Source organism: Trematomus bernacchii, unplaced genomic scaffold, assembly GCF_902827165.1.
Source record: "Trematomus bernacchii unplaced genomic scaffold, fTreBer1.1, whole genome shotgun sequence".
In the NCBI taxonomy this organism is placed as follows: domain Eukaryota; kingdom Metazoa; phylum Chordata; class Actinopteri; order Perciformes; family Nototheniidae; genus Trematomus; species Trematomus bernacchii.
In genome coordinates this window covers 23381182-23402323 of record NW_022987720.1, presented here as the reverse complement: position 1 = coordinate 23402323, position 21142 = coordinate 23381182, and the positions used below count along the sequence as shown (strand labels likewise).

Here is a 21142-nt window from a genome sequence, read left to right as displayed (position 1 = left end):
ACATTCTCCTTTCTCTTTCTCATTTGTCTTCCTCTCAGCTCTTTTCCGCCTTGTGTCCCCGCCGCTTTCTTGCATCTCTCCTCAGTGCACCTTTCTCTCTCGCCGAGTCCGCCCATCAATCATGCCTATCTCTATCATGCCATCTCCATTCAATATCGGCTGAGATGCGGTGTCAGCAAAACGCACGAGGACAGCAAGAGGCTAGTTGGGAAATATATGGAGGGCTCAATGCAGGAGAGTAGGAAAGAAAGACAGACAGAAAGAAACCTGTCCTGTGGGCACAGACATGATTGAAAAGAGTGAGTGGTTAGAAATAAAGGCGAGAGAAGGAAGAGGGGGAAGGCAGAGCAGAGGGAGGAAAACAACAGTGAGAAGGGCAGAGACGAAGAGCGCTGAATGAGGGGTAAAGCGAGAGAATGACGGAGGGGCGTGAGAGTATTGCAGTATTTTCTCCTTCTGAGCGGTGTCGAAAGTAGGTTAGTGGCAGAACACACACATATATAGAGAGGGAGGGGGGAATAAAAGGAAGAGAGTGGGTGGGAGGCTATACATCATGCTGTCACATACAGTATGTATGTATGCCACTGTGTGTGGTGCTGTATAAAATCCCTGCAGCCCTCACAAGCGACCATATATCGACTCCTCACACATTTCCGCACCTCCACATGAGCATATGTGCCTTTTTTTTTTATCCAACTCGTGCCTCACAATTGTAATCCTTAAATCTGGCAAGTACACACATGTATGAAACACACACATGCTGTCCACCTTTCAATTGCCTCCACGGAACTGCCTCTCTCAACCCCATGCACGTGCCATTTTCATCCATATACTGTACACACACACACACACACACACACACACACACACACACACACACACACACACACACACACACACACACCACACACCACACACACACACACCACACACACACACACACACACACACACACACACACACACACACACACACACACACACACACACACACACACACCAACACTACACTTGACTTCCCTTCACTCCACTTGTCTGCCAAAAGAAGTTCAGACCAGCTGCTACCCTTTGGGAAGGTGCCAGCCTCCCTATTAATAAAACCAAGCATGATAGCACAGGCTTTTCTCACTCCGACACTCACTTTCCGTTCCGTTTGTTTCTGTTAAAGCACACTGGTTATTTGTGTTATACGTTAATTTGAAAACGTTGTCAAGAACAAGTAAAAAAAAAAGGGGGTCGTAAGTGTCAAGAATCTAGCAGAAAGATCACCTTGTGCAAAAAGCGGTGTAGGAATGAGTCATAAACCTGAACATGAGCTAGTATTTTAGCATCTTGGGTTTCAAAGTCAATTTTTTTTTAATGAGTCTTTGGTCATCGTTCCAAAATAAGGTATGTGGTTAATGCGGTTAGGCTTGTGAGATTTTTGCATTTTGTCATAAAATACGTCAGTAAACTCCCCACTGGTGAACATCCAATGCTTAACGAGTCTTAAAAGCAGCGGTTGCTAACAAGTGACAACATGTGAATACTTAGGGTCATCAACCCTTTAGCTTAGCGGTGTTGACGCACCAGTCATGTCGTTTGTTTAAAAGCAAATGTGTTCTGCCAATTGTAATCATAAATGTGTTCGCCACAGCGCTTCTTTTTTGCAATATTCCAAAATCCTAGAAAACAATATCATTACTTTTTGTCTAAGGAGCCCTTAGAGCCCCTGGAGTAATGCCAACTTCCAGGTCGGCCTACAACAATAAGTCATCACTGCACCACTATTTGTTTACGGTATAAAGTTAGACCTCATAACAAAATCCTTTTAACAAATCAAATATAATGTATGATGTTCTGTTGCTTGAGAAGGTTTGGTGTTGCTTTTGAGAAAAGGACCAACAAGGAGCGTAAAATAGGACAAAGTTTATCTAATAACTTTAAAGCCACTCCTTTTTATCAGTTTTTTTAAATCCCTCACTCCTTCCCCTCCCCTCCCGTCCCTCTCTCCCTCTCTGTCCTGATACATTATGCAGCAGAGCGCTGGCGGAACAGCTCAAATGATTACTTCATTTTCTTGTCACTTTTCCCTCAGAAGCACTGATTTGATAACATTAATGGGATTAAGCACTGTGGTTGAGACCCATCTAATTATTTTTGATAATCAGCAGCCATAAGAGATAACAGTTGAAGCTCCTCGTTCCCACATCGTACATTTTAAGCAGAAGAGCAGTTAAAAGTTCACATGTATCAACGTTTTCATGCAAAATACGAGCGGATATAAGTTAGCCTTTACCAGCTTTAGCCAAGGAATCCTAATATCAGCGATACTTAAAATGGACTCTACATTTTAAGCAGCACTTACAAAATGATTTCACATGGATTCATCCCAAAATGAGGAATTCACTTTGCCTCTGTCTCCCTACAGTATGCTCATTTGGCAGTGGAGGCCTTCCAAAGCAAAGAAAATGGCCTCCACTCAAAAGCATAGTCACATGGGACAATACTCCAAAACAAAAAACCTTTGATTTGTGCTGTTGCATCAAACATTAAAGTATGTAACTATGATCAGAACACCGCCTGACATAAAACCCAAACCATACCCATGCCTCAGTGTTACATAATAAGGAATGATTCTACAGTTTTCCCACTTTGGCACCATGTTTGACTGCGTTGCCAAACGAATGGGAGTGCCCGAAGGCCAGTTTAGCCCCTCTTGGCCTCTTTCAGTCTGATTTAGCATCCATCAAGTGTGTATGGTCTTTACAGTCGCCCACTTCTCCTGCCTGTTTATTCCATAAGGCATATGCTGAGTCTCTATCTCACCCCTGCCACTGCCTCTCCCTCACCACCCACATAACGCCGAGTTGTCACTTTGTACAAGATGCTGACGGCAGTGTGTGTGTTGTGGGCTGTGTGTAGCTTACAGATCAGTCAGTGTAGCGTGTGTTGTTTATTTTTTTAACATGATCTGTATGTTCAGGAAAGGCAGCAGGTGTGTTAGCTTGAATGCGTTATTATACCCCGACGTTACTTGCTCTTTCCCTGCCAAAGTGTGTGAGTGTGTGTGTGCCAGCACGCCCTGCAGGTGTGAGTGCAGGTTTTCCAGCAGGGTTTGTCTAGTAACAGCCGCAGCACGTGACTGACGAACACAGGCATGAAAAATCAATCCATCACAGACTCTATCCCTCTCTCTATTTTTCTCCCTCCCCACGTATCCCAATCCCAAAAATAGCCATGCCCCCACGTCACTGCACCCCTCACACACACACAGAAACATACACATTCTCAAACACACACACATCCAAACTAGCCAGCTACTGAAACTGAATTATTCAACAGAGCCAGAATGCACAGCTAAGAGAAAAAGGGAATGAGAAAAATGCAGAGAGAAGGGAGAGATGGAGAAAGACGTATGAGGAAAAAAAAGATCTTCTATTCAACGTGCATAAGGGTAAAGAAGTAAATACAATATGTGTATTTATTATATTCTCTATTAGGTCTTGCAATATAATTCGACCAATAATGACTAACAAAACTCATTCCTGGCACCATTAGCATTGCCTGTCAGTTTTTTTTACTGCATTATAAACAAGCCAACAGCTAGCAATACCAACGCTTCTATTGTGATTTATACCGTATTTGCAACACAGCAGCATGTTTCAATATTGATTTTGCTTCCATTTCTCAATTGCCATATATGTTACAAGGGCACCCATCTGCAGTATATCAAAAAAACAGCCAGCACGATGCATTCATCAGATTTCAAGGATCAATTTACAATCTGGGAACAGTGGAGCTTGTTCTTTCCAGTTGATGCTGGTGAACAGTTCCTCCCACAAGAGCTTCATTGCACTTCCACTCGCTTTACATTTATCTATATAAATAGGGTAACGTTAGCAGTACACTGTGATAAGATTGTCTCAGAGATATTCCGCTTTTCCAGTGGTCATAATACACAAATAAAGATTCACACGTCAAGAGAAAGGAAGACAGAGAGGGAAATGTAGATCCCTCACTCCCTATAACGACCTCAGTGTTCCTCCACCTCTATGTAAGAACACTGTGGGAGGACAGACAGATATATTTCTGTACAGTACACACACACACATCCAGACAAGGTAAAAGTCAAACAATGCTCTGCCGATGAGCAATAACACAACGTTAAGATATAAAAAGTGAATATTTTGGCCGTTAAAAGGAAGACGGGATAACTGGGAATTTATTTTCTTTCTCTTTTTTGTATTAATTATTTGAATGCCTATATACTTAAAAAATACTGATCAGGTTCATTATTGGTATACACATGAGTCTTTGGTGCTCCGATCACAAGTGGACGGCTCTAAGCACGTCACTTCACACTTGGAATAAGAATAAGGCTCGACATTTGTCTTGAGTGTGCGATCTCAGACCCCGCTATATGTTAATCAACATGGACATTATTTCTAGTTTCTGTTCATTGCAGGGGACAAAAACACTCTTACATCACCATTACCTAGACAATTGCTTACACAACACAATATGTACTCCTTTGGTATCTCTCATATAAGAAATATTTGTATATATTAATGGTTAAAAAATACAGAAACAGGAAAACAATTTGTCGAGAGTTACTGTCAGGGAGAAAGACAGAAATGGGTGCTTATTTTCTTACCTCCTGAAATCAAAGAAGCTTAGTAGAATCCAGCCATTATTCCTTTCATGTTGTACACCTGTGCTTTTCCTACTGTGACAAGTCAGAATATCTTTTGTGATAAAGGTCTATTAAAAATACATACTGCACATAATGAGAAAAATACAATATATAGTTTAAGTGTAAAAAAAAGAGCTTTCTTATAAGCTCTACATTGTTTCTAGTTCTGCGAGTGTGTCTTTGTGCATGTGTGTGTGTGTGTGTGTGTGTGTGTGTGTGTGTGTGTGTGTGTGTGTGTGTGTGTGTGTGTGTGTGTGTGTGTGTGTGTGTGTGTGTGTGTGCTTCAGGGGCCGACTCAACATTGGGGTTTTCACACACACACACACACACACACACACACACACACACACACACACACACACACACACACACACACACCAGAGTTCCCGTTAGCCGGTAATTACCGGACAATGACCGGTAAAATATGCTGAAGTCCGGCAAATCTAAATCTCTCCGGTCAAAATGTCCGGTCAAAATAATTTTCCCTTAGCGCAATACCGCATCAGTTGCGCCACTTATGTGACAGACAAGAATAGTATGTGACAGACAAAAGAGTATGTGACAGACAAAAATTGTCAATTCTAATGTCTAACACTTAATGTGGAGAAAGAGATGTCCTGTATGGGTTGATTGTGCGTTGATCTGTTGGTAATGCCTCGGGGTTCCGGTGGGCATGTAAACAAATGCATAATGCTGCGCTATACTTTGTGGCCTCATCCGGTTGCATAGCGACGCTTATTGTTTAGGTGTCTTTTAACAAGCAGGTAGTCATATCATTAGCTAGAACTAGCTAGATCTGATCGATATGGACATAAATGCGAGTAAAGTCTAATCTGACAGGAGAGAGAGATCGGCTGCTGCTGACGAGTCGACACGCAGCTCTGCATGATCCCCTGCAGCGGCGAGCAGAGCAAAACACACTTCAGGTTAGAAAATCACACGTAGCTATTTTAATTACCTCTCAAACTACCTAAACTAGTTATAGATATGTTTAGTTTTACTGTCGGGTCACTCATTACTGGATCCGCGAGCTGCATGATACTGACGGGCTGTCAGGAGAAGGAGAGAGCGCTCCGTTTATTATTCCCGCGTTTTTGTAAATTACTGTACACTTTTGAATAATGTAGTTAATCTACTATAATTAGTTTGTTTAATGTCGAATCATATCAATTTGTTTTAAAGCTCAATAAATAACAAAGAAGACCTTTAACCGGCACTTATCTAATTTTGTCCGGAAGATTTCAACTTTAACGGACATGTTGACCGGCAAAAAAATATTCTAACGGGAACTCTGACACACACACACACACACACACACACACACACACACACACACACACACACACACACACACACACACACACACACACACACACACACACACACACACACACACACACACACACACACACACACACACACACACACACACACACACACACACACACACACACTCCGCAAACTAAACAAAACAAGACTTGCATCTGTCAGGATGTTCTGCAAAGCACCCTCATAACCTCAAAACAAATGCTTTAATTTCGCAGCCCAAAAGGCGGAGTCGGGCGATCAGAGGGACGACGAGAGGCAGTGTGGGGGGGGGGGGGGGGGGGAGCGGGGGGGGAATGGAGAGAAACAGGAAATAAAGATGGGTCGACTTTGAGCAAAACACAGAAAGTACAGGTAGTGAATCACGAGACAAGAGGACAAAACGTCATTCCTATCAGTCAAAGAGAGAGGGGAGTTCAAGTAGACTGAGGGGAAAAGTGTGTTTGTGACACTGGCAAAAACTCCACTGTGAGTTTAGGGTTGTTATTGCGGTCAATGCACCGTCTGGGCAGTCTAAGTGACAAAAACAAGTTTGTGCTCCGGCTGTACTGTAGCTAGCCAACCCTGAGTGCATGACTCTGCAGCGCTTTGTGTTAAATGATTTATATGCAGACAGGCAGTTTGACTCCTTCTCTCTCTCTTCATTGTTTCTCATTAGTCTACCCCTCTCTATAATGTTTCTGTCTTCCCCCCCCTCTTGTCTTTAATTCCATCACTCCCTAGTCCATCTCCCTGTTCTTTCTCACTATCGGGCTGCACATTAGAAGCAGAGCAGGAACCGATTTTTACCTCATCTCACCCTTTTTTCCCCTCCTACTCCCTCTCCTAGAAAAGCTCATTTCATCCCAGAGAACTATACCCTTCACTTACTGCATTTAACACCTTACCCAACATCTGAGAGAAAAATGTTAACGGTTTGGCCACAAAAAAGCACAAACACACACATACTGTTTGCTTCATGGTTATGCTGTATATTATTTCCAAAGAGCAACGTCAGAGCAGCGTTAGAGCAACGTTAGAGCAACGTCAGAACAACGTAAGAGCGCGAGGGAGAAAAGAAAGGCGGCGGTGTAATTCTACTGAGAAGTGCTCTTTTTAAGCAGTTTGTGTTACATAGGCAGCCTTGTGCGAAAGATAGAGATACTGTAAGAGTGCATGTGCTTGTGTGCTTGTGTGTACATGTTTTTTCAATTTAAGAGAGAAAATAAGTGACAAAAGAATGACTGACCCAAAGACTATATGCAATGAGACTTGTTAGCAAATGAATAAACACATTTTCAAACATACAATCTCTCACACACAAACACTCACACACACACACACGCATACACACACACACACACACACACACACACACACACACACACACACACACACACACACTCACATACACTAAGCTGATGTTAAGTCTGTGTAGTTATCAGCTGACAGTTGCAAGCTGGAGAAAGGCCAATAAATAATTTAGATTCTGCAGTGAACGTAGATCACTGACTCTCCACATCCACCCAAAATCACCAAGGTCTCTCTCGCTCTGTTCCTGGGTGTGTCTCACTTTCTCCCCGTCTGTCTCTCTTAATCACTTTTACAGTATACTGAGGCTATGTATGTCTGTGGACCTGAATCACATTATTGTAAAGGAAGTGAGAAACCTCAGTAATCTATGGTGGCCTGCTCAGGTTCACACTACAAATGTGAAACAACAACCAGAAAGACTTACAACTGAAACACATTTTAGTACTCCCTGGGCAATTTGTTGACACAATCTGTAATTAACGCAACAATCGTTACACAAACCTGCACGTCAGGAAGTGTAGGAAAGGTCAGTCAATCTAAACGTACTTACACTCAAATACAAAAAATATATGATTCACACATCTGCAGATATTTCAGCACTAGTTCTGGTAATGTAACTTAAGGATCACATCTGGAGACCAGTCTGCTAACAAGTGTGTTTTATCAAATGTATTTTATATTAAAAGGGTCCCTATTGTGCTTTTGGGGTTTCATCATTCCTGTAGTGTGTTATATACATTTGTGTGCATGTAAATGGTCTGCAAAGACTAAAATCACAAAGTTCACGCCAGAGGGAGTTTCTCTCATAGGGTGAACAGAGTTGATGCAGCACAATAAGTATGAGAAAAATAAATAACTTTTGGAACATTAAAGCATGTCATAGTAGAGAGACATAATATGTATGAATCTGAAAAAGGAGCATAATAGGGCCCATTTAAAGACACAGAAGGAGGTTTAACTACTCAGTGAAACAGCTGAGATGAAACATATATTGAATGGTCATTTGATTTATCATTGATTCTGGGTCGTATGGATCCGATAGAGACCTTAGACATGAAGGCACATGACTCACTCAGCACACACACCACAACCATATAAAAAACACTCATGTCTACAGCTTATATATATTGCTGATCATTGGTTATATAATACAACGGTTTATCTCATTTCACATTTTATGATTAGGAAAGTGTGGTTATTTATGAAACCCATTTCTTGTATTATATTATTTCTTATTGAGCTCATAACTATAGATAGCTCGAACATTATCGACTTCCTCTCCAATTACACAGCACAGGAAACACACTTAAGTGAACGCTGATGACTCAGGCAACACCATATGGTGTGTGTATTCCATGAGTTTTGGGATGAATATTAGAGGGTTTGTTTATGTGGGTTCATGCTTGCAGGTGAAAAAATGTGTGTTCTGCAGATGGGCATATTTTGAACTTAGCTGCCATCTCATACAAATCTACACAGAAACAAACAACAGAATACATAGAAAACAATATGCAGGGCTTCATGGATTACATTTACTCCTGGTATGGATTTGAAAAGGTCAAATAGACATTCAGGGTCAAAGGTCAGTGGAGCAGCCAATGGGGAATTTATTTCTAATGTCAGATAGGATTCAGTTTCAACTTTCCCTCAGCACGCAACATGATATGTTACTGCTGAGCACATGATAAGGAGTAGGACACTAGCACAAATACAATTCTTGTTTTACACTACACTATTCTGTGCAATAGTTCTGGGGCATGAATTTTTGGGTGATTTGATATGTTTTTATGGTCCACTCTCTCACAAAACAACAATTAAATGGGATTCAATATCAAACAATCTGGCTGTTAATTTAAGTGTTATAGTTTTACTAGTGACCATATATATTTTTTTCAGAATCTGAAATGTCCAAAACCATAAGATAACATGCACATAATTATATGCACAAGGATAACACATTATGCTAAATACCGTAACATTGAGTTATAAACTGAATAACTTGAAGCTAGTCCTTTTTAAGGAAAATGTTGCAGGTTGGGTGTTATTTTAGTAACCTGAGTTCCAGCCTCATTTACGTCCTTTAACTGGAATAAGTTAGCTTTTAGTTTATTTTGGAAGTCGACCGAGATGCTAACGTTAGCTGTAGGCTACTCACTGCTCGTTGACTGCTCCTGCCAAAAGCATTACCGAAGACGTTTCGAGGCAGGTGGGGTATTTCATAGTACGTCAGGTAGCAGTCACTCACGCACACCATGACGCGCACACGGACTGAAGACGTTACTTACGGACGGAAGCACGCAAAGAGATTTACCGTAAATGAACAAAAAGTGGCTGTAGTGTTGCGGATCAAAAAAATAACATCCAGGGCTATGATTAAGGATGAATATAATTAAATTATATGAAAGTACCTTTATTCTAATGCATGCAAACATTCTAAGGTTGGATAACCACTATGCTCTGTTTGTGTAGTTCATATATATTCGTATATATTTGTATACTTGTTACTAAGTATACATCCAGTTATTTATTATATTCCACAAGACACTATTTGCCTACCACTTGTTCCCAATAAGAAAATGTCACAGTAGCACCCTGAACTCTGTAATTCTAATTAAACAACCAAATATCCGTCTATTGTATCTAAATGTGGATGTTAGAGAATGGTTATTTATATGGTACTCCCATGGGTCCAGACTGTTCACAACTAAATAAAGCCGCAGGTCATAATTCTGCTGAATAGTGAATCCACTGAGACTTATGCATCTGGTGAATCAAAACACTGCTTTAATGACTATTCAGTGAAACATCGGTCAGTTAAATTAAATGCACTTCTGTTGGCTGCAGGTTCTAATGAATGAATCCTCCTAAGCATTTTAATACCAATCATATTTCTGCCCTTTTCTACATTGCGTTACATTAATATTTACATTAACCTTTCCCAATGAATGGTCGGAGAAGGACATTGAATCAGGGTACCATATTCAGAAGGTTACTTTTGGGTCCACTAATGTTCAATATGTGCCAGTATGACCCTGCCTTTTTATTGTTTCTGCAATATGACAGCATATAAAGTACATATCATTTATTTATGCCGATGCATTATCTGTGGTGGGGACATTTCAATGGTGGATTTCAGAGGGCTACTCTTTTACTCCAAAATGAAAAAAGGGTGGTTAAAATAGATAAAGGGCTTTTGGTTGAGGTTAATATTGACAATTGATTGGAAAATCTACTTTCACTCAATCTAGTATACATTTTCTGTCAATTATATGGATGTGCAGCATATCAACTCACATCACAGTGTCCACAGTGAGGTCTGGTGTTACCTGAAATGAACCTATGATTGTTAGGGGAATTATCACCTTCTGCAGAGTGAGGACTACCTCAAGCGTGTCAAGCTTTTAGCACATTAGATAATTTAGTTGAACCTAATCCATTCAACAGGCAATTAAACAGGAATCAGGCAGATATAACTCAATCCTTAACATAAAAATGGGTGATTTAATACAGTGTTTTAATGAGACTTTTACTGGAAGAGTTTCAAAGGATGCTGTGGGTTTTTGTCTTTGGAATATCGATTGAAGTAGGTTATGAAAAATCTCAAAATAGCATTTCATCATGAAGGTTATTTTGTTCCCTATAGCCTCAGCTTGGTTAGATTCCCCACATTAGGCCACACAATAACGTCAACTGTATCTCAAACGTACTCAAGATTGCCCACAATAGACAAGGTTACACAGAGAATGGACAGTGTAATGTGAATGAATTCTCTGGTGAAGGGGATAAAATGCTGTTCAAGCCACACCACGCAATTTATTACAATCCTATAAACAACAACACCACAAAGCACAGCTTCAGAAATTACAGATACATTGAATCAATAACACCCTGACACAATCTCAGCAAATATTGAACATTATAAGCCTCACAAAGGGAGGAGTTATTGCCGAGCTATTGTGTTGGATTATATTAGATCAAACTGGTGTTCATGTTTTTTTCTTCAAACACCGCTGGTGTTGAGACTATATCTGAAAGACGTTTATTATCACGAATGGATACATAAGAGCAACTTCAGAAAAATCTATAACCTGAAACCCTCCTCTAGACCAATCATGAAGTCACGACAAACCAACCTGCTTGTGTCAAGCAAATAGAATAAAACATGTGTAATGCACCAAGCATTCGTATGTCTTGAAATCAACAGTTTAACACGTTCAGCTATTTAAAGACTTGTGATATGCGATTAACCTAACAATTGTATTCATTTTACAGCTTTGCACTGTACAACATACTTGTTATTTCTTTTGTACTTCTGTTCATGTTCACATGTATTCCTTACATAAAGAAGTTAATATATTTACTGTAGTTTAGCTTTATTCTTTGGCCTTCCTGCCTTCACCAGACCTGTCATCAAAGGGCTAGGGACATTCGCTATGCTGCCAAATATACAAATGGGGAAAAAGGAAAAGTATTGAGTGGGATCAGCTATATGACAGTTTGTGCAGTGAGGCATGGAATGTCTTTCCCAACAGACCACCTGTCATAGTAGGAAAGGCACAGGTGTTACTAATAACATGAATAATGGCACAGTGTTATTCATGTGTCGCTGAAAGCTGTGACATTGTGACAGTGAGTCAGCCTGCACATTACCAAGAACCAGAAACTGGAATTCAGCCATCATTGTTTTTTATTATTTACAAAGTGGCTTTTCCAACATGTCAAAATGTCCTCTTTAAAAAATAGGTAAATTGCAACTTGCCACTCAAAGAAAAGTTGTTTGAACTTTAACCAAACAGCTTGAGCCACTGTAGAAAGTATTTATTTCAAAGGCCAATACAAGGCAATCTATAGTTTCCTTTGCATTCCCTAGTGCCTTGCATGTTGGATCAAGTTACCAGGAGACCCACCAATTATTTTCACTAATGTTATTCTTTCTCTATTTTGTTATTAGCACAGTCAAGGTGGAAATCATTGCAACATGAGTTAGTCAGAAGAGTTTTATCAAGATGAAAACACTTTTAGTGCTGAAACACATCCTGACTAATAACCAAAGTAACACGCAAATCCCCAAATGTTTTGTCAAAAAGTAAGTAATCAATCCTATGAGAACATTATACAAATGACTACTTTCATTCAAAAATAAATGTACTACTTTGAGACTGCAGTTAGAGTTATTAAATCTGTATTTTGTAAAGGAACAGATTTTCTGCACACACACTCTCCCTTACTAACACACACATCTATCATTTAGATGGTGAATAGACATGATTCAGAGGCACTATAAGTAGCTCCTGCATTTTACCAGAGCAGCCCAATTAGTGTGTTATGTCACGGCTCAAGCATCAGCATGGATCAATACAATCATTACTTCAATTTCCCCTCTTGTCATTAACACTCACACAGAAACTTACTTCCACATTTGCATGCACTCACACAGACATACACAAATCCTGCAAATGGAAATGCTTAAATCACTTTCTATTTTCTCCCCCCCCCGAATGGTGCAATACGTGCTGGTTTTCATGAAAGATGGTAAAACAGGGAATTGCTTGAAATGTAACGCTGTCACGCTTAGCGGTTGTAGTACACATGCACACGCACACACAGTTTGAAATGGTGGCACATTCATATAGTGACACCTGCAGCTTGTGTGATTAAGAGGTGGCTCAAAAGTGGGGGACACATTAAATACTGTGTCAATGCACAAGTTAATATCCTAACATACTCACACTCATATACCTGTCTATCTCTCTCTCTCTCTCTCACACACACACACACACACACACACAGACCATATCTTGAAAGACACCTGTATCGTGCTGATATGGTAGCTGTTATGTGCATCACTGCAAGGAAGGACACACACACACACACACACACACACACACACACACACACACACACACACACACACACACACACACACACACACACACACACACACACACAATCATTGTGGATGCTTATTTGTGTCTCTCTCTCTAGGTCTCTCCCACCTTTCCTTCTTTCCTCCCCTCCCCCCTCTCTCTCCTGCTTCTCTATAGCAGCGCTAGGCCTTTACTGCACATGCTGACATCAGCAACCAGCAGCGCCCCCTACACCCCTCCGCATCCCACCCCCTAAAAACCACTACCACCACCACCACACACGCCACACACACACAGGAAGTGTATATCAAGCAGTTCCCTCGCGACTGTGACGTGAAATTACTAACAAATGTGATTGATGGTGATCAACAGCCTCGTAAAAGAGGCCGCTGGTTCATGCCCCCTCCTGTTAATTAACTATAAATTACACTTCCAGCTTTCCCTCTGTCACCTTCTGTAACATATCTCACACAGGCTTGCATTGATGCATTTACACCTTTGTTATGATGACTTTAACTCATGGCATAAGAAAACATGTGAATCATCCAATCAGACACTGTTTGCACATAGGCCTACCTGATCCTCCAGCAGGGCCTACATTATCAGCTTTTACTCACTGTACCAGGTAAAGGATATGGCCATTCGGTGATCTTTTTGGCGTATTTTCTGATGAAGTTATCCTCACTGAAAATGAACAGCGAGCGGTTGACAGTGAAACAGTTCTGGCGCACGGGGATGGGGTTATAGAGGGCCATAGTCCGGGCTCTCTGCGCCATAGACTGCTTGTACACTCTCTGGACCCCGGGCCCTCCGGGTGCACCGTGGCCATGGCCGTGTCCGTGTCCATGAACGTGTCCGTGGGGTCCTCCTTGCCTGCTACCACCGCGGCCACCCTGGCCCCCTCCGCCGGGCCCTCCGCCATACCTGGCCGGTACCTCATCTCCAAACCGCGCCATTCTCTGGACACCGAAATCCAATCTTCACGAAGCAGCGGAGAAGGAGACCAATGCTCAGCTGTGCAGCCACACAACATTACATCCCATCTGGATCGGAACGTCTCATATGCACAACGGGTTGTCTTGTTGGTTTAATGCTGAACACCTGCACCCGGCGAGCAGTTATATGATGCTTTTAGCAGACGAGGACGCCCATGTACTGTCTCCTTGTCAGTGCGTCTCTGCCAACGGCCAATTGTGGGTGTGAGGAAATGAAATGTGCGGTCGTTTGGCTGACTGGTTGCACTGTGGGGTAGTGCTGTGGGGTGTCTCAGTCTAAGTCGGTTCTTATGTCCGTATGAAGCAGGATTCGCCCCCAACATGAAATCATGGGGAGACTGTAGCGACTTAACATGAATGTTTCATGTTCTCCATGGTTCATGCCTGTATCAGAGCGCACCGCAGCCTCCTGCACCTTTCTGGACGATTTATTCCTTTACTCTCATAACAGCGTGTAATCAAAATTTAAACGCCTTTAATATCACACAGGCCTCAATAAATCTGATTTCGAATATAAATCTGAAAATAATTAACAGCCTAGAGCTACGGCCGTCACTAGCGTCCAACTTGGCATTTTGGAAACAGAGACTTAAAAGGCATCGAAAAGGGAAAAAGCAACAATTATTTATTTATTTCAAACATCCGCAATGTTTGGCACAGTGTGGCAATAATGGGGCTCCCGCCACCTTACAGTTGTTTTACTAGTGCGCTCTGACAAGCCTTGAATATTGTGACATTTGTTATTAATGCGTATTATTCAGACTAGACAATCTCGAGGAGAAAGGTGAAAGAAAAATACCGTTTTCCTTTGAAATATCAGTGTCATTGTTGTCGAGCGTTGAAGATCAAATAATGTTCTCAAACGAATTCAATAACATCCTCCTTCGTTGCATCCATCATCTTCTCTCCGTCACCTGCGCGGCCATCCAGAAGCTGAGAAAGGGACACACGGACCGCGTCGTCAAAGACAAGGGTATGCCGGCCGCTTCTCCGCCGTCTTACACCCTCTCATGATCTTGGTTTGGCTGTTCGAGGTGCAGCAGTGCCGAGAAAGTCCCTCACCATACCCGCCCCGAAAAGTCTACCTTCGTCCGCACTGATAAGCCCAAATGTCCTGGCAGAGCGTCCTTTCTCTCTCTCTCATTGGAGTAGGGTAGAGCGTTCCTCACGGCCTCCTCGCTCTTCGTCCAGCAGCCCCAAGGGGAGGAGGAGGAGGGACAGACGGACGGACGGATAGATGGATCGGTGAATGGACGAAGAAGAAATAAAATGAAAAGGGAGGGGACCGGCTGTTTTTTTGGAATTCTAGCCGGTGTCTGCCTATAAATCAAATAAGTCGCAACGCGCACGTAATCGTTGTCTCTCAGTGTGTGTGAACTATGTGAGCCTGCTCGGTTCTGCAGCCGCAGCACATGACGCACGCAGCCTGTCCAACTTCCAGACGTATGTCACGCAGGGAGGCATCGACATAGCCTGTTTATTTTAAGGTGCTTCGGGCTGCAGCCCTGACCAGTTGGACGGTACCTCTCAAGCAGCCCAACTCCTATGTATCTCAGATAATGCGTAAAAGAGCCTGTTGGCGTAGAGGGTGAGGTGACAACTATGTGACTGTGTTTCTCATTTCCGTCCACCTCTGTATGAGTGGATACTTCATAAAGACCTAATAAGAATGCTCATTATAGCCAGATGCGCGTGTGACGGAGAGGAGGGGTGTTGGCATCATGCAGCTTGTGCAAAGATACAGCTGCAACCAAAGCTCACAATGACTGCGCGCACACGGGCGCGTGAGAGAGAGTACATGCGCGTCTAAGTGTGCGCGTGTGAGTCTGCGTGTGTTTGTTAGGGAAGGTGGAGGGGGAGGCTATTCTTAGCAACAGACATTTGGAAATTAATGGACGAAGAGAGCTCTCTCCTCCCTCCCTCCCACGAAACCAAGTCGAGGATGTTCTTCCCTGGCTCTCCTCTCCTCTCCTCTCCTCTCCTCTCCTCTCCTCTCCTCTCTTCTCCTCTCCTCTCTTCTTCTCTCTCCTCAGGGCTTTTCTCATGGCTTCAAAACACGGGAGCCAAGGTGCGACAAATGTGTTATGGGTACAAATATTGTCAATGAGACAATGACATAACAAAGACAAAGTGAAGGGACAATGCCGACATATTATAAGATCTGCAATCCCTTTAAGACACGTGTTTCCCCCAAAGAAATTCAATACACTAATTCTATGCCCAACACGGCAATGTTAATGGTGAAACATATTCAGTTTTAGCATGAATAACTATTGTCTTTGATTGAAGGGAAGCCTTTATTGGATTTGCTGTTCATTGAGAGTGATTGCAAAGACTTGTCTTATATTCAATGAATGTCATGAGGCACTCAGTAAACTGGTGCCACGTTACCCCAACCCCCGTACGTGGGGGGGAAGGCAGCAGCCCACAACATCTTAATACGACATTCTTTTACTCTATTATGTGATCTAATTGATTGACTCCAGTAAATATCCGCCTCGGTGAATGGGAAATGGTCATACATACAGATTTAAGGATGACCGGGAGAATTAATCTACCAATTTGAAGAAATTGAATTAGTAAAGTAACATTACACGTGCAAACGCCAATCGATAACAGCACAACCTTAAATGTCTATTCGATATGTTAGAAAGGGATCGTTTTTCCTTGTGTCCACTTTAGCAAGGCTTCCTGCTGTGAGAGTTAGGCTGACCCCACCACAAGGGCATGAAGGAGAGAGAGAGAGAGAGAGAGAGAGAGAGAGAGAGAGAGAGAGAGAGAGAGAGAGAGAGAGAGAGAGAGGACGAGAGAGAGAGAGAGAGAGAGAGAGAGAGAGAGAGAGAGAGAGAGAGAGAGAGAGAGAGAGAGAGAGAGAGAGAGAGAGAAACAACAACCAGGCTGATAGATAGATAGATAGATAGATAGATAGAAATGTATAATGTTGGTATCATTCTAAGGACCATGGACAGCACCAACATCAGCACACATTCCATAATGTGCTAACAGGACCATGGAGAGCGCCTTAACAAGACATTTAAGCATCTGAAAGGGGCCTTAAAGGCGTTTGGAGGGTCCCCCTGTCCTGTAGTGTGTTATATAGGTTTTTGAGCATGACAACATAAGCTTATAACCCCAAAGAAACGCATTAGAAACATAAAGAACAAATCATTATGAGATGTATAATTTGCCAAAGAAATGCACAAAACCTGTGTCTATGTAATTATATGATGCCTTATTAGTCAATGTATTGAACATGTCAGAAACAAAACAAACAATAATTATAATAATAATTAAATCAAAGAGAAGCAAAACAACAACAAAAAAACGTTCAAGGTACAATAAAATAAATTCTCAAATAGTCTCTGTCATGTTCAAAAGGGGCAAGAAGAAGCTTAAACACTTTTCTGGTCCTACCCCCTCCACATTTGTATTGAAAATAAAAGATTAGGTCAACGTCATCAGCATCCATGATATTGGATTCATTGTTTTAAAACCAATATTGTCTTTAGTACAAAACAACCCAAACTATGTAATTATGCCTTACAGTTTAATCTAGTTCATATTATCCATACGAATGATGTGATGGGTGTGTTCAAATAGCGGATGCAGTTTGTTACACACTGTCTCATCTCAGCTCTCTGAAAAATCTGCAAAAGTAAAAACCTACAAAAAATACATGATACGGTGAGGACTGAATGTATTTCATTTCTGCTTTTTAAAAAATGGTCTACCAATTTGTTGTGCTGTTTTATCCTGTGTACGTGTGTGTTCACAAAAGTGTGTGTTTATGTTTGGGTGTGATGATCTGTGAAATGATCTATTGCTCTTCAGAGCCGGAGCCAGCAGCCTTCTGTCCAAACCTGTTATTCCACACAGCCAGCAGCAGCAGAAGCACTGAGGAGCAGCAGCATGCATTAAACATTGTTACCTCACAAGAACACATACACTGTCTCTATAGAAGACATAGAGATACACGAGCATCTCTGTGTATTTATAGCAGACTTGGCAGAGAAAAATAATGCAACATGATGTAGGCTGCCTGCCTGTTGTACTGCAGTATCTTTGTGAGTGAGTGTACATTTGTCAAGAACTAAAATGTAATTTTTTTAAGAAAGGGGTACATAAATGCTTTTTGCAATCAAATACAATTATATGACAACACTTAGGCTTGTCACCATAATTAAAATAGTATTATATATTTAGGTGTGATTCAGTGATTTAAGTGATTGCCTTCAGACATTTAGATTTAGTTTGGATGCTGAAATCTGTGAGTAAGTCAACAACCGCATCTTCTTAAATAAAATGTAATTATTCTGCTCATATAGATGGATACATGTACTTAAACTTCTGATGACTGTTCTCTGTTGTTCTTCCTTCAGATGTTCATAGGTAGCTGTGAGGCTGGAGCTCTGAGGCGAGGGCCTAAAAAGGAGTGTCGAGACTCAATGATTCATAAGGTTGAATAATTCAATGGCTGAACGCATGTAGAGCACTCCGCCCCTGCTGAACCCGGTCCTCCACAGAACCAATGCAGACTTCCATGTACACCTCTGCAAGGCTGGTCAACATCATATACAGCAAAGTATGGTTTGCAGCCATCTTTCAGTAAATGATATGTGTCAAAAGCGCACTAACCATAACTTTCATGTTTACGTAACCAGAGTGAAAAGTAAGGTGAAGATGGAAGTGTCCAACCAGAGAGAATTGGGTCAGATGCTGCATTTGGAGTCTTTATGTGGGGTCTGTGGCACTGTGGCGAGGGTGTCTGTAAAACATTGTTTCTAATGAATTCCTTTGAATTATCATGATATAAAATTGAATTACGTTTTTTTTTTTTTTACAAAGAGCTTAATAGTTGAACAAATCATCTTTTAATGTTTAAATCTAAAATAGGTTACAGATGAATTTATAATCTAACTCATTTTGTGTGTGTGTGTTCTTTTACAGTACTAAGACTATAGAGGTGTAATCAATCAGCTTATTTTTATATTTTTCTGTATTTGAATTCGATAATTTACAAATAACCAACCTTTTAAGATGGACTGGAAAAATAAAAGGCTGTGATATAAAGAAATATCTTTAACACGGCCTCTTATTTTTTTCACTACACCAAAGTTGATACACACACTTTAAAGGATAAAGATCAGAGAGTGAATGAATAAAGCACATGTACAGGACGCACAGGACACACTGGCTGACAGGACAGAGGTAGTGAGACTCTAAACAACACAAGAGATAAGGGTTTTTTATACTGCTTTTACCCACTGTGAGTGTCCTTAGGCCAACCTCACTGTGTGAGCTTCACCTAAAAGTGAACTGACTGACTGAGCCTTTCACTGCCATAACATTGCTCGACTTGTGATGTACATTCAATGGAAAGGAAATCACTTGAGGCAATTTAGCAGAACTCCCACAGTTCCTTCTGGAATCACAAAAAGGCGTACCGTTATATTACTTTTTATATATCGGCTAGTACTTCCTAAGAAAAACAGACACTGATGTGTTAAATGAGTGCAGTTTCCCTTTAAGACAGGTTCAACACACATACCTTGTGAGCACTGGCTAGTATTTTTGTGGTGATTTCAGTTTAATTGCATGATTCACCAGAAGACATAATGATGCCTCCAGGACACGCTGACCGATGATAATGCAGTGAATCGTAGAAGCTTTAAATGAGTGCACCAACTGGGAATGAGAATATGAGCCCAAAACACTCATCATGGCTGGATGAATGTAATGCTGGGGGCAGCAACATGGCATCCAACAATGAAATGGGCATCAGTGTGTGTGTGTGTGTGTGTGTGTGTGTGTGTGTGTGTGTGTGTGTGTGTGTGTGTGTGTGTGTGTGTGTTGGAGGGAAGGGGGGGTATGAGTTAGTTTTATTATGGATGCTCACTGACCGAGACCAACAGCAGGCTCACAGAAGGAGCACTAACAATCCTTGTATGCAGCAGGCGTTTGGAATTGCATGTTACATATTGGCTAATGCTTACATGCTACAAAAAGCTAAATGTGAATATGTGAGTATGGTGGATAGACCAATGTGCAAAGAAACCTAACTAAGAACTCCTAAATAATGCATTTATAAACATCTATAAGTATATAGAATAATGCAGGTGGAAAAATCGTACGTTTCCTCTTTTTCCTTCATCTGTTTCTCGATCTCCTCCTGGCTCCCTGACAGTTACCCTTCTTAGATCCGAGCCGTCTGATACACAATTTAAACATCAGTTTTAGGATCTACAGATTTCCAGTGAGGGTAGAGGAAGTGTCTCACTCTCCTTGTTTACCCATTTTCCACTAACAAAGGGTTCGCCTGTAAACAAAAGATGGAGCAGAACAGAGAGGGATAGAGAGACAGCAGTACACTGTCCTTGGTGGTAAATAGCCTGGTGCTTTTTTCTGGGAGATTCTCTTGTGAGGATGAAGTCACCACCTAATCTGCTCTCAGAGCTCTCCCTTTCTTTGGATAATGCATTTATTTTTCAATCCTTCAAATGTGTTTCTCATCTCCCTTATTCAGGTACACAGAACATAACGAACACTGTATTATTTATATATGAACTAATGTAATTATGTTTGGATTGATTTGTTTATTTCTTCCGTTAATTTTTGTATATTCTGTTCCTGTATTCCCCCCTAAATATACACATGTTCTTATTTGTTTCAATACACAATCAGTTATTTGCGTACTTCTTTATTGTTTGATTATGATAGGGTGTGTTACTCAAGTACGTTGCATAGTGAACAATTAAGTTATCATTAGCTTATGAAATAAAATAATATGATTTGAAACAAATCCCCCTGTACAATGTTTTGCATAACAACAAGCAGCCTTGCATAAAGACCTTAGGGAGTGTTTTGTCCACCTGCGTTCACACACTTGTTAGAAACACCACTTGATTTCTAAACGTTTTACTTACTAAGGTTTTCACCAGCTGTTAGCACAGATGGAGTAGATACTAACCTGAGTCTGTTCACATTCAT

General features: G+C 41.3%; 1 protein-coding gene across 1 annotated transcript in view; it reads right to left on the bottom strand.

Moving 5' to 3' along the window:
• cacna1aa (calcium channel, voltage-dependent, P/Q type, alpha 1A subunit, a) overlaps positions 1 to 14116 on the bottom strand; it is an 80558-nt gene extending 66442 nt beyond the window's left edge. Inside the window, 1 exon segment of the mRNA XM_034143354.1 lies at positions 13797 to 14116. Coding sequence (XP_033999245.1) covers positions 13797 to 14116 — 320 coding nt within the window.
• Positions 14117 to 21142: the final 7026 nt, after the last annotated feature.